The 13963-nt window shown below is 36.3% G+C and overlaps 2 protein-coding genes across 7 annotated transcripts; both read right to left on the reverse strand.

The window, feature by feature from the left end:
- Positions 1-3654: 3654 nt before the first annotated feature.
- On the reverse strand, positions 3655-4910 carry LOC148575559 (uncharacterized). Its single transcript, XM_088502356.1, has 3 exons — positions 4584-4910; positions 4049-4507; positions 3655-3969 (listed from the first exon to the last, which is right to left on the reverse strand). The coding sequence occupies exons 1-3, from the start codon at positions 4908-4910 to the stop codon at positions 3655-3657; spliced, it is 1101 nt and encodes a 366-aa protein (XP_088358482.1).
- Positions 4911-5368: 458 nt separating this feature from the next.
- On the reverse strand, positions 5369-9247 carry LOC107640744 (uncharacterized). 6 transcript variants are annotated; one of them, XM_021115695.2, is made up of 7 exons: positions 8272-9247; positions 7042-7529; positions 6622-6725; positions 6400-6466; positions 6254-6319; positions 6047-6180; positions 5369-5699 (listed from the first exon to the last, which is right to left on the reverse strand). In XM_021115695.2, the coding sequence occupies exons 1-5, from the start codon at positions 9107-9109 to the stop codon at positions 6278-6280; spliced, it is 1539 nt and encodes a 512-aa protein (XP_020971354.2). In that variant the 5' UTR covers positions 9110-9247; the 3' UTR covers positions 5369-5699; positions 6047-6180; positions 6254-6277. The 6 variants fall into 6 exon arrangements, with proteins under 6 accessions (XP_020971354.2, XP_020971351.2, XP_088356962.1 ...); XM_021115692.2 differs by having other exon boundaries at positions 6047-6162; positions 8272-9228; XM_088500836.1 differs by having other exon boundaries at positions 6047-6162; positions 6565-6725; positions 8272-9227.
- Between the last annotated feature and the right edge of the window lie 4716 nt (positions 9248-13963).

Consider the following 13963-nt stretch of genomic DNA (forward strand, 5'->3'; position numbering starts at 1 on the left):
TTCAGATACTAGATACAAGACACTTAATCAACCTAAAGAAATCAGAAAATAACTCTAGGCTTTTCTCTCAAGTGTATCTCTCAGCCTTTTTCACTCATGGCTTTTTCTCAAGCTTTCTCACAATGCCTTTTCTCTCAAGAAATTACAGAAAGATAAGCTTAGAAAAGTACATTACAATCAGTAAAACATGAAGGAGATTGACTTCATCAACAGCCTCTGTGCTATGCGAAAAACCAGATTAGCAAGCCTCTGATTCAGTTCTTCATACTGGCGGAATGCACCTTTGATTAGGTTACACTGTCCAGTTAGTTGAACTTCTTCAAAGAGCTTTCTCAGAACAAAACCTCTATTCACTGGTTTTCTCTCCTTAGTTTCTGAATGAACATCAAACTTCTTATATCTCCTTGCATGTGGCTGAGTTCATCTTCCAAGGTCAACACCTTGAGCCTTGAGCTTCACCAACCCACAAGCTTTTTTTCCAGTTAATCCCCAAAATGGAAACTTTGGTTCTGACTTCCCTTTGGTGACCGAAAGCCACAGAGCAGTAGAAACAAAATCTTTCAATGGTGAACCTAGATCTGAACCCTTGAGATACTTCTTGGTCCCCAAGAAACAATCTTGACCATTGATGTACAGTAGTGGTGAACAGAGATTACTTTCTTCATTTACCCCAAATTAGGGATTTGCTTGACCGAAGACATTTGACATCATAAACAGATGTTTCCAATGGTAAAACCCCATCTCAGCCATTGAAAACCAACTTGGTTCCCAAGATACACTTGTGACCGTGGATACACAGCAGATTAGAGCAGAGATCAACTTTTCCTTGTAACCCATTTTTGGAATGGCAGAGTGTTGGGAAGAAGAGAAGAAAATAAGATGCATGTAGAAGGAAATGAAAATCACCTTTAACTTCTGACCTCTTCTTGATATAGATTGATGATGGGTGATTAGACTTCTATCATTTGCTTAATCTTCTCTTTCTTGCTTCTTTAGTGAATAGCTTAGGGAAGAAGCTCTCTCTTTCTTTTTCTGAGTTCTGACCAAGAGGGGACATGTTAACGTTGCTTTTGGGTGAGAGCAAGATGGAAGAGTTTGAATGAGAGAGGCAACGAACTGGGCTTGGATTGGATCTTTTTTTTTTTTTTCATTCAGCCCGTTGCCTTGTATTCTTTGTTTCTCTTGGGCTTCGTTTGCATTTTAGCCCACCAGCCTTATATATATGTTTCTCTCATTCACTTGGGCTGCTGCTGCATTATATTTATGTTTGGCCTGCAACATATCATCATAAATAATCAGCAGCATATAATTATAGATAATTAATATTTAATTATTTATTTTGCCCAATAAAATAATGTTTGTCATCACTAATTAATTTAGTTAATTTCTTAACTCAACAATCTCATTTCTGATCAATATATAGAAAATTTAATACACTGGATCGTGGTTAAGTGCAAATATGCAATCCATACACGGTATAATTATTCCCAATAATAACTATAACGGTTTTGTTAAAAAATTAACTAGAAACGTAGTCAACTAGAATTAATTAATTAAAAAATAAAAAATTTGTTATGAAAAAATCTTTTATTATTTAATTTTTTAAATTTTAAAATTAAAAATATAAAAAATTAACTTAAATTGGGTTATGTTATAATTAATTTCTTAGATTTTTATTCTTATTGATTGTTTTATTTTTCGATCTATTCTTAGATTGAAAAGCGATAAGAATCAGAATCTTTGTGTTCAAGGATAATCTCTAAAAAGATAAATATTTGTCTCTTCTTCCTTCCAGCATTTGGAGCAAAGATTTATGTCTCTGATTTCTCTTTTTTTCAGGTTGAATTTTGTAGGTAAAGCACGTGAGATTAACCTCCAAACAAAATTCAAAGTCTTTGGCTTGCTTTAGTTTTCTAGAGTTGTTTCCAAGAGAAGTTCATACGCTAGTTTGGATTGCTTTCTTGTGTTGAATTTTCGGGTTGGGACCTAATAAGATGGTACGCCTTTTAACTTCAAACTTTTCTATTCTAGAATATTTTTAATAGTAGCAATCTTCTTGCTGGTTGATGTCAAGTGGTAATTTTAGAATTTGTTCTGCCTCAAATTGTAAGAAAGTCTGTTTGATTATCTCCTCCGTCCATGTTAATGATTCTTGATCGATGAGGTTTTCCATTATGGCTTCTTGATCAAAATTAGAGCAAGGGCTTCGATTTTGAAACCATTTTCATGAGGAAGCCACGGGTCACCCCAAATTCTTGTTGTTCTGCTCGAACCAATTCTCCACTGCCCTCCTAAATTAAGAACCCACTTAGCAGAACAAATGCTTCTCCAAGTTTAGCTAGGCATGTATCCAATTTCAGACTTCAAAAAAAATTTTCTGTTAAAATATTTAGCCTTTAAGATCCTTGCAGCTAAAGAGTCGGGATTCTTGATGAGTCTCCAACCTTGCTTGGCTAAGAGCACTTGGTTGAAAGCTTCAAAACTTCTAAAGGCTATTCCCCCTTCCTCCTTAGATGCACATAACTTTGACCACTTTATCCAATGAATCTTTCTCTCTCTGTTTTTGCTCTCGGAGTAGAATTTGCTAATGAGGTTTTCGATATGTTGGCAAAGACTCTTGGAAAGTTGAAAAAGTACCCCATAATGTATGAGAGTATGGCTTGGGCAATAGATTTGATGAGCACTTTTTTTTCCACTCTAGAGAGACACTTTTCCTTCCATTCTTTTAACTTCTTTCAAATTCGATCTTGCACAAATTCAAAAATCTGGTTCTTTGACCTACCTATGAAGGTTGGAATTCCCAAGTATTTTGAGTGATTCTTCACTGCCTTTATCTCTAACCATTCTTGTATAAGTTTTTATCTGAGAGGAGGCACATTTCGGCTAAAGGAGAGTTCAGATTTGTCCAAGTTAACTCTTTATCCAGAAGCCAGTTGATAGGATTGAAGGATGTTCTTGATCTCTGTTATGTCTTGGTCTAATGCTCTCGCAAAAATTATGCTATCGTCCGCAAAAAATGGTGAGAGATCTCTGGGACTTGTCTTGTAATCTTGATACCTCGAATAGCCTTTCTTTCTTGAGTTTTTATAAGCAATCCCAAAAATATTTCAACACCAAGGATAAACAGATAAGAGGATAGCGGGTCCCCCTATCTAATACTCCTAGATGGGGTGAACTACTTATATGGTGTCCCGTTTATGAGAATTAAGAAAGAAATTGAGTTAATGCATCTTGCAATTAGTTTTGTCCATCAATCCGGAAAGCCCATGGCCCTGAGAACTAATATCAAAAAATTCCATTTTTGTCTATCATAGGCTTTGGCCATGTCCTTAATCCCATATGACTTTTGCTGTCCGTTTTCTTCTTCCTCATAAAATGAAAAATATCAAAAGCAATCAGCCCATTGTCAGTGATCAATCTCCCAAAAACAAAAGCACTTTGGAAATCGCCTACAATTTCAAGTAGGACTAGCTTTAGTCTATTGGCTATAGTTTTTGTTGCTATCTTGAATATGACATTGCATAAGGAGATTGGCCTGAATTCTCTTGTGTGCTTCGAGTACTTTGTCTTGGAAATTAGGCATATGTGAGTCTTGTTTAGTTATGTTGGGTAACCTCCTTCGTTAATACAATTTAGCACCCAATTGGTTGTGTCTTACCCAACTATATCCCACATTTTTTGGTAGAACAAAGCTGGTAATCCATTCGGACCCGGGACTTTGATGGATGCATCTGGTTTAATGCTCTTTTGACCTCCTTTTGTAAATTTTTTATCCAGCACATTAAACGCCTCTTGTGATACTCGTCCCCTCACTGCATCAGCCATCTGTTCCACATTTTCTGTGCTCTCTGCCCTGAAAAGATTTTTGTAGAAGTCAACAATGATTTCTTTCATCTTTTTCTCCTCTTCAAAAACAATTCCAGCCTCATCGGCGATTCTTTCAATGCGATTTCTCTTTTCTCTTTTGGGCTGTTTTTTTATGGAAAAACTTGGTGTTTTTATCACCGGACTTTAGCCAAGTGGCCTGGGATCTTTGTGCCCACCAAACTTCTTCTTGGCATAGAAGGTCATCTAAATAAGCTTGAATCTCCTTTATTTCCTTCATTGTGTCCTCGATTTGAGTGAGGGTTGTTAACTGCTCTAGTCTTCCTTGTTTCTCATTTATTTTCTTTGGGATTATTCCAAAACTTGCCTCCCCCCATTCGATTAAGACTCTTCCATAATTCTCTATTCTTCCATTGATCTGATTTGAGCTGTTATTCCATGCTCTTTTCACAACATCTTTGCATTCCAGGTTCCCTAGCCACACCTCTTCGAACCTGAAGAGTTTGAGCTTCTTTCTTCTCTTTAATGTCTCTCCTTTTACATCAATGAGAATGGGGCAGTGATCATATTGGTATCTTTGGAGATGCCGCACTACCATTTTTGGGAAGGCTTCTTTCCAGCCTATAGATGCCACTGTTCTGTCCAGTCTTTCTTGAATGTTTGCAGCTCCTGTTTGGTTGTTCTACCACGTAAAGGCATATCCTACAAAACCCAAATCAAGTAATTGATTGATCTGCAAAGTCTCAAAATTTTTTTACCTGAGTGTAAGTGACTGGTAAACCTCCTTGTTTCTCCTTTTGTTCAAGAACCTGATTGAAATTATCGAAGACAAGCCATGGCATGTTTGAGGCTTGTCCAAGGGTGTTCAAAAGATTCCATGACTCATGTTTGTTTGTTGTTTCTGGATTGCCATAAAAGCCCGTGACTCTCCAAATCTGCTCACTCTGTTCTGCTTTAACCTCCATATCTATGTGGTTTAGGGACATGAAAGAAACATTAATCTGTATAAAATTGTCCCACAGATCTGCAAGGCCCCCTGCTCTACTTCCACCTTCCCCGAAACAATCAACTCCTGCAATGTTCATCATTCCTCCTCTGTTTCTTATCCTATTTAATTCATCTACTTTTCTCCTAGTCTCCATTAGCAACACCAGGTGGGAAGCTTGTAATTGGATTCATCATTCCTCCTCTGTTTCTTATCCTATTTAATTCATCTACTTTTCTCCTAGTTTCCATTAGCAACACCAGGTTGGAAGCTTGTAATTTGATTTTAGTCTATGGTGGGAGATGTTGGAATTAATAGGGTTATATATAGTGTGCAGAATTGGGGTGTTGTGGCATAGAAGATTTTGGTAATAAGTAACTACAATTGGGTCCAAGAGGCTGCTATATGTTTCGAGATAGTGTCACCAATTTCTTTGTTTTGCATTATTTTCATGGTGAGAAATTTCAAAAATCATGTCTCATCACGAAACTTCAAGGTGGAAGTTGCGTATTTGGACATTATTTTACTCGCACGTTTTTGTTTGAGAAGACAAACATATCAGAAAATTAAATTATATTAGTCAGATAGAATTTACTAAAATGAATGTCTATCTTTTTCACAAGACAAAGATAAAGGGTAGCGAGTTGCACTTGCTATTGAGTGGTAACAATGCAATATTTAGAGTAATACACTATTACCCTATCTACCTACTACCAACACAAAATACACTTAATTAAAAGATCTAAGATTTACACTGAATGCAAAGGATATCCAGAAGACGAAAAGCACCATCTAACTATATCTCTATACATAGTACTAATCAATTGCAACAAAATCGGCAGCATTTCCTTCAGTCTCAAGCTTCCCAAATAATCTTGCATTTATGTACCTGAAAATTATTAGGGTTTGGAACACTCTTAATCGGAATGGCTAAAGTGACAGGGATAATACTTTTTTTTCCCCGCATGATGAAAATAGCATAGGTACGGTTCAGAAGCAAGAAAACTGCAAACTTTAACTCTTTACTTAAACTGAATTATTATAATTGTAAATTCCGTTAAAAGAAACTATTATCTATAGAGTCATAGAACTTATCTGTTAAGATTAAACAACAAGGAAAAAAAAAACACTGTTTTCTTGAAGTTTGAACTAAGATCTTATCTTTTAGAAGGTAATTCCTTCTAGTTTATATAAAAAGTATTTTTGGAGATTGGATTTATTTACAAGTAGACTAACCTTTATATGAGCTCTTAAAGCCAGGTATAAAACTGAAGTGTATTGGCAGCAAAGTTGGTACATAGGTCATAGATCCCTCTTCAAAAAAACTTGGTTGCATCCATAGAAGTTAGAACCTTGATGCATACTTTTTACTGGGTGCATTAAAGAATGAGCCTTAAAACAAATAACTTTATGAACTGTAGATATAAATGCAAAGAAATATACCTCCCTAAGATATACACATGTCCATCAATACCGCATCATGTTTCTCCACTTGTCCTTCAAATCAACCTGATAAAACCATTGCAGTTGTACTTAATGCTTAAGTCAAGAAAAAAAAGGCAAATCACTTTGGAGCATTGATTACATACTGCTAGTCTATGTTCAAATACATCACTGTAAAAACTTTGAATTGTTTTCCAATTTCCTGCACCAAACCTGTATAAGATAATATGGTTAATAGGAACACAAAACCGCTCATGATGTACAAAATTGTTAACTAAATCAAATAGTTTTCAATTTCATGTATAACTAACATTCAAGACAGTTCACCCTGCTCTTTTCGGTTTGACTAGTTTAGAGCTAACACATACATTTGTACACCAGTTCTTAGTGTCTCCTCTTCCAATGAAGACCATTTTCTTTTCTTCCTTCTTAGCTGCATTCCATTGGGCATGTTTTCTATTGAATCATTCCACTGCAAAGATAAAGAAATAACTAAGATGCCAATCCAAAGATATAAACAAGTACAAACTGAATGCCTAAACCAAGCAGGCAAAATATATATATATATATATATAAACCATCTTGTTGTGTAAAAAACAGTCTTTGATGGTCCACATCTGCAGAACCCAAAGTTCACTGCATCAGATGTTGGTAATCGTCTTAGAGGATAAACTAGCTCCAGGCATAAGCAAACATTTTCTTTCTCATTAAAAAAAGTTACCTTGAACAACATACCACCCTTAAGATTTATGCTCCCAGATTAATGCAGATAATAAAGATATGATTACCTCATAAGTTTGAGAAGTACCATTCGGTTCCATCAAACTGGGTCTTTTATGAGCAGTATTGTTTGGCTCAGTTGAATTGGGACGTTCAGCATTAACTCTACTATGACGAACAGAAGGCGACTTCTTGTGCTCCGCATCTTTAGGTTGATAAGGAATAATAGCCCTGCAAGTATTTGAGTTTGGTACATCTACATCTCTGCTATGGTTTTCCATTGGCTGTTCATGATTTGTTCCTTTCCGTGCAAGTTTAGATCTAACAGCATCAGATATATCCAATGCCTCGGGAAGAGGATCATTGACCAATGCTCGTAGCTCTGAAAAACTTGATTTAAGAGATTCTCGGGCCGTTTTAACTTCTCCACTTAGCACAGTATCATTTTTTCTCCATGATCTTTCTGTCCCCAATTCCTCAGCACTAGACATTTTAACTCCTCTACTGCATCTACGAAATGCAGGCAGCTTGCGTTGAAGTTGAGGATTGCCTCTTGCTAATGAGGACATAACATAGTACACGTGTAAATAACAAAGAATAGGTGTAAGATAGCCAATCATGAACAGCATTATAAATTGCATAATTGTCTCTTGTTTTCAACAATGAGCAAACCCATTCATTTGTTAAAACAAAATTTAAGTTCAAACTGACCCTGATTGAAAATAGTCCTCTGGTAAGTGGTAAGCAAGAGTAAATGAGTAAAAACAGATAACAACATAGTCCCACTTGGTAATAACAACACCGGAAAAGGTAAAAGCATAAATCAAGTAAGGGAAGCATTTGCGCCAATTTACATTTAGTAACTTCATATTTAGGCCAATTCACAAGTTTCTCTTCAATTGGAGAGAGCGAGCGGCTAAATTATCATTTCTAGAGCACTAAATATCTATGCGTATCCTTATTTAAAAAAGCAATAACAAATGAATTAACATAAACATTTTAAAAACTCTTGCAAGAAGGGACACCAAAACTGTACAACAATCAAGCATTAGCTTACTAGATAGGGTTGGCACTGCCCTGCACGAAAATTCAGTTTCAAATTTGATTTAAGAAAAACTACTTGAACTGCACTCCATATGCCATACCATACACCATTGGGACTTGAAACACTAAAACACATAGCACTATTGTGCATTGTACTGGTACACTAATAACCAAAAGACATAAAATTTGCAAGGAACAGGTCCAAGACAATAAAGAAAAATCATTAACATCAAAATCCACTAAATAGAACAAACCTTTCTTCTCCTTTGCAGGCTCCTGGGTTCCATCAACAGAACCTTCAGCTCTCTTCACCTCCACACCGTCCATGCAACGTGAACCATCATTGTCGTCGTCACCATTGTCATCAACACCATGATCCCTTGCATGTTCAGCACCAGAGGCATTTCTGCAAACACCTGTCGTACACCCTGCCACTCTAGTCTCCGGCACCGGATTCAAAATCACATTCGGCAACTCTTTCCCCTTGCCTTTCGTCTTTCCTTTGTTCTTTGTCATTTCTGCTACCGATTCAAGAAAAGAAGGACCCATTGTTTCCCACACTTCCTGCAGATAAAACCTAACTTCAGTAAACGCGTCGTTTCGGGTATTCAACTCCTTCAACCTATCAGAAACCCTAGTGTCAAAAAGAGCGGCCTCAATGTCGTCCCTCCATCGCGCAATCTCGTCGAAGAACAGCTCGCTCTGGCGCTGCTCCAACTCCTCCACGCGGCCGCGCCAGATACGCGTCACCGCGGATAAGTACTCACCGCTGGTGGTCCCGTCGTAGGAGGCGGCGAGGAATTTGACGGTGCACTCGACGGCGACGGCGCAGTAGGCTCTGCGCATGGAATCGATGATCGGAACGGCGTCGTTTCGGTCAATCGCTTCGATTTGCTCCAGTATCTCGAGAGCGGTTTCGGTGATTGAGGCATTGCAGAGTTGGGATCGGAGGGTGCGGAGGAGTAGGGTTTTCTTAAGTTTGGGATCGGCGCCGGAGAGATTAAGGACCCTAAGGATCTTGGAGACGAGGGAATCGGGGGCGGAACTCCGGAGGTGGAATTCCGCAACCCACCGCGCAATGTCAGGATCCATTGTCTGTTTGGATTCAGTGGAAAACTCAGCAGTCAGCACAACTCGTATGGGAAGATTTGGGGATGAACTGGAAAATTAGGGTTTTTTAATTTTACTTTTTGCTACTAACGAGTGACAGGTGTAAGAATGAAAAAGAGTGGGGTTTGGAATTTGATCCAAAAATTAATAATAATAATAATAATAATAATAATAATAATAATAATAATAATAATAATAATAATAATAAATTTATAAATTTAATGATAATTAATTTTTTTTATGTTAATAATTTTTTATTCTTAAAAATTTTTCATTTTAATATTTGTTTCTTAGTTTAGATAACAATTTTTATTTACTTATTTTTTAAATGATTTTTAATTAAATTTATAAAATATCTATTTTTATATTTATCATTAATTTATTCGATGATTTTAGATAATTTTATTTTTAAAAAGAATTTTAAATATAAAATTTCATTAGAATGACTTGATTTCATTCAAATTAATTCATATCATCTATTAATTTTTTTAATTAAATATGTATGACAATAATAAATATGAAATTAGTCAGTAGATTGTTATTACTAATATGACTATTACTAATCTTTTTGTTTTTACTAATAAATTTTTCAATTGTTTAACTTTTTTTCTGTATTACCTATAGAGAAATATTTTTTTATTTAAATTAAAAATATAATATTTATCAATTTAAATAGACATATAAGTATTTACTAAAATACATTTAGGGTCATATCTCGAATACCGTGGAAGAACCACAAAACGAACATATCTCGGGTCCACTGACTCTATTCTGTGATATGGGACGCGCTGGTCATATCCCGGGTACACCCGAGATATGAACAAGAGAGCATCTCAGATATATTGCATCCGAAATATGCTCATATACTGACATAGACTAGTGCATCCGAGATACGTGTAAGAAAGCAAAACAGGGACATGCAATTTAGGGTTTAAATCTTTTTGTTCCAATGTTGTCACTTTGATATACTGATTGTTATTAAATGTATTTAATGTGTAATGAAGCATAATTTCTGTATAACTATTAATTTTATAATTATATAATTATTAATATTATAGTAGAAATAACTCTTTTATTTAATTAAAAAAAAAAAGAAAAATAAAAATTTTTGGCCCGATGGCCCGGCCCGACCTGCCAGAACCCGCAAATTTGACGGTGCGGGTTTGGCAGATTTTTTTAATTTGCCGAGTACCAAAATCTAGCCTGACCCGCATTTTTTAACAGTTCGGCAGGTCGGTCCGACGGGTTCGACCTGTTTTGCCACCCCTACTTCCAATTGGACCAAATACACCATTCCATGACCCAACACGTATTCCCTCTCCCTTATCTAACACGTCCTCACCTTCATCTTCTCCAGACAGCATCCTTCCTCCTATCACTTCCCCATCGTCACCATCTCTCCCATCACCACCCTCATCTCCTATCCTTTTTTCTCCCTTGTTTTCTGACCAAACTACCTCTCCAGCTACTTGTGCTTTCCCACCAACTCCGATTCCTCATCTTTGTCGGAGCCAACGCCAGTCGCGATCACCTTCTCATCTCTCTGTTTTTTTTTTCAATTCTTCTCTTAATGCTCAAACCTCTCGCTCCTCGAGTTCTAGGTATTCCATTTCATATGTTTTCTCTCTTGATAACTTTTCTCTTTCACATAAAAAATATGTCTTATCTTTGCATTATGAGTATGATCCCAGGAATTTTTAGGAAGCACAAAAGGTCCCTTACTGGCAAAATGCCATGAATGAGGAAATTGTTGCCCTAGCGTTGAACATGACTTGGGAACTGGTGGACTGCCCTCCAAAAGTGCAACCCATTAGCTGCAAATGGGTTTACAAGATTAAACGCCGGCCGGATGGTTCTATTGAGAGATACAAGGCACAACTCGTCGCAAAGGGTTTCACACAAACAGAGGGGGTTGATTTTCTCGAGACTTTCTCACTGATGGTGAAACCTGCAACGATAAGAATTATTCTTGCCTTAGCATCAATGAAGAGATGGTCTATTCATCAATTGGATGTCAATGATGCATTTTTACACGGTAATTTGACCGAAACAGTTTATATGGCACTTTCTCCTGGCATCACTCCATCCCGTCCCAATCAGTGTTGCAAGCTCCTTAAGTCTCTTTATGGGTTGCGACAGTCAAGCAGAATGTGGTATGAGAAACTTTCTTCTCTTCTCCTTTCTTGTGGTTATCAGCAGACAACTTTTGATTATAGTTTGTTTGTCAAAATTCTGGGCAATGAAATATGTATTCTATTAGTTTATGTCGATGATATCATTGTTACTAGAAATTCTGTTGCTGAAATTGCTTCTATTAAGAAGAATTTAGATTGCAATTTTAAGATTAAGGATCTTGGTACACTGAAGTATTTTTTAGACATTGGAGTTGCTCACATTTCAAAGGGTATTTCTCTTTCTCAGCATAAATACTGTCTTGATTTATTAGATGATTAAGGATTACTTTGTGCTAAACATGCTGTTGTCCCTATGGAAAGTACTGTTAAGTTTTACCAAGATAATGGTCCTCTTCTTTCCGATCCTTCTGTTTATCGCCGTCTTGTTAGCCGGTTAATTTATTTGACTACTACTCAATCGCATATTATGTATGCCACCAGCAGCTTAGCTAGTTCATGGCCTTTCCTTCTCAGGCTCATTATAACGCTGCACTACTGGTTCTTCGCTATCTCAAGAATAGTCTAGGCAAAGGGTTATATTTTCCTAGAGACTATACTTTTCAGATTTATGGATTTAGTGATTCTAATTAGGCCCGATGCCCTGATACTCACCGTTCCTTAATTGGCTACTGCTTCTTTTGGGGGATTATTTAGTGTCTTGGAAAACTAAGAAGCAGACCGCTATTGCTCGTTCTTCTACGGAAGCCGAGTATTGTGCTTTGGCTAATACAACTTGTGAGCTTTTATGGATATTAAACTTGCTGCAATTCCTTCACATTACTTGTGGAAGACCACCAATTCTTTTTTGCGATAACCAGAGTGCATTACATATCGCTGCCAACCCGATTTTTCATGAAAGAACCAAACATCTAGAGGTTGATTATCACCTTGTTCGACAAAAAATTCAAGCGGGGATCATGAAATTACTTCTCGTTCCTTCCTCACGGTAATTGGCAGATATTTTTACCAAACTTTTGCCTACTCAACCGCTTCATGCTAATCTTTCCAAGCGGTGGATTCTCGATATATACGATCTTCCAGCTTGCGGAGGCATATTGAATCAATCACCTTCAGAATCCCATGAAGAAGTTTAAAATTTAAAACTCTGTTAGTTTGTTAGCATAGTTTAAAATTTAAAATTCTATTAGTTTGTTTTACTTTTGTGTATATATATAGTTAGTCGTTTTTATCTATTTTTAATTGAATAAGAAATACAGTTATCTTTATGCACAATTTTATTAAAGAGTATTGTTGAGTTTAGTAAAATAAACTGTGATAAAGATGATGACTAAACATTATTGGGTTAATTATCAAATTGTTTGTGATTGGTTTGATTTAGTGTGCAAAAAATAAAACAAGCCCAAAAAGTAAATGATCAAAGCCCACATACACACACAATCTGGCCCTATATCAATTCAGTTGTACCACTACATTCACTCCAATCTTGATCCAAGAAGGCTGGATAGCTGAACTAAGTGAAAGAAACAAAGATAAGTTGGCCCAATCCAAGCCCAATTCAGTGACCACACTTAAACCTATCTTTCTTCATCCTAATCACTAACCAAGCAAGCAATTTAAATTCTAATTAAATCTTCTTTCACTTTCATCGAATACAAACTTTCTCTTTTATCTCTTTCACTCTTCTCACGTCAAATCCCTTAACTAAGAAAGAAGAAAGTGGAAAGATCAGAAGCTAGAGCAAAACGAAGATAAAAAAAAATTGTTTTCGATTTCAAGCAAAAAGAAAAAAGGATTACAACAAAGGGGTAAATCTTATCCGAATAGAGTATCCCAAAAGCTGATTTTTTTTTCATTTGTGAATCACCAAGAAACCGTGAAGAAATCAACTCTGTACAAGCAGCATTCTAAAAAGTATGGAAAAAGTGAAGTCAATGGTGCTCTGTTGGGAATCTATGGTAAAAAAAAAAACTTGGGGGCAAAGCAAAACTCAACGCCTCAAATTCAAGATTCTTGAAGAAAAAGGTTGAGAGAGAAACGTAAGGTTGAAGAAGAAGACAACCCAAGTGTTGAACTTGGTTCAAACCTTGGAAACTTCACTCTTCTATAATAGGGGTGAACGGCCAACGATTGAGCAAGAAAGAAAGAGCACTTGTTTCGGTTTCCATAGTTCATTGAGCTGCTCCTTTTCTTCTCCTTCATGTTTTTTATTTTGTAATTCTTTTTCTCAATTTAGTCTGTCTGAGTTTCATTGGAAAAAGACAAACATGGTGAGTTTTGTAAGAAAAAGCCAATGAATAGAAAAAGATAGTAAGCTAGACTTGGATAAAAAGCCATAGTTATCTTAGAGATTCTTTGTAAGTTTTTATGTTTTGTGTCATGATCCTGAGAGGATTCCGTTACAAGTTGGGTTAGCACTTTATTGTTAAAAGATAGGGTGAGTCCTAGTCAAGTTCAGTTTGGGTTAGAATCTGACTTGTCCCAGATAGGATTAGGGTAGATCTTAGGGAGAATTGGTGTATGTAAACTGTTGAAAAGATAATAAAATTCTATCATTGTTGTGATGGAGACTGGATGTAAGTTACATTGCACTGAGTAACCGAATCAGGATATATCTGTATGTCACTCTCTACCATCTTTATTTTTGGTTATATATATTAGAAGACAAAACTAAAAATGTCTCCTAATTGCTCAACTTAACTAC

The sequence above is a fragment of the Arachis ipaensis genome, chromosome B1 (assembly GCF_059453495.1).
Source record: "Arachis ipaensis isolate K30076 ecotype BB chromosome B1, ASM5945349v1, whole genome shotgun sequence".
In the NCBI taxonomy this organism is placed as follows: domain Eukaryota; kingdom Viridiplantae; phylum Streptophyta; class Magnoliopsida; order Fabales; family Fabaceae; genus Arachis; species Arachis ipaensis.

Coding starts and splice junctions, on each gene's coding strand:
- LOC148575559 (XM_088502356.1), bottom strand. CDS start 4,910: ATGAACATTGCAGGAGTTGATTGTTTCGGGGAAGGTGGAAGTAGAGCA. Junction 4,508..4,583: donor TACCAGTCACTTACACTCAG/GTAAAAAAATTT, acceptor TTTACGTGGTAG/AACAACCAAACAGGAGCTGC. Junction 3,970..4,048: donor ACCTTCTATGCCAAGAAGAA/GTTTGGTGGGCA, acceptor ATAAAAAAACAG/CCCAAAAGAGAAAAGAGAAA.
- LOC107640744 (XM_021115695.2), bottom strand. CDS start 9,109: ATGGATCCTGACATTGCGCGGTGGGTTGCGGAATTCCACCTCCGGAGT. Junction 6,726..7,041: donor GTACTTCTCAAACTTATGAG/GTAATCATATCT, acceptor TTATCTTTGCAG/TGGAATGATTCAATAGAAAA. Junction 6,467..6,621: donor CTAAGAACTGGTGTACAAAT/GTATGTGTTAGC, acceptor TATCTTATACAG/GTTTGGTGCAGGAAATTGGA.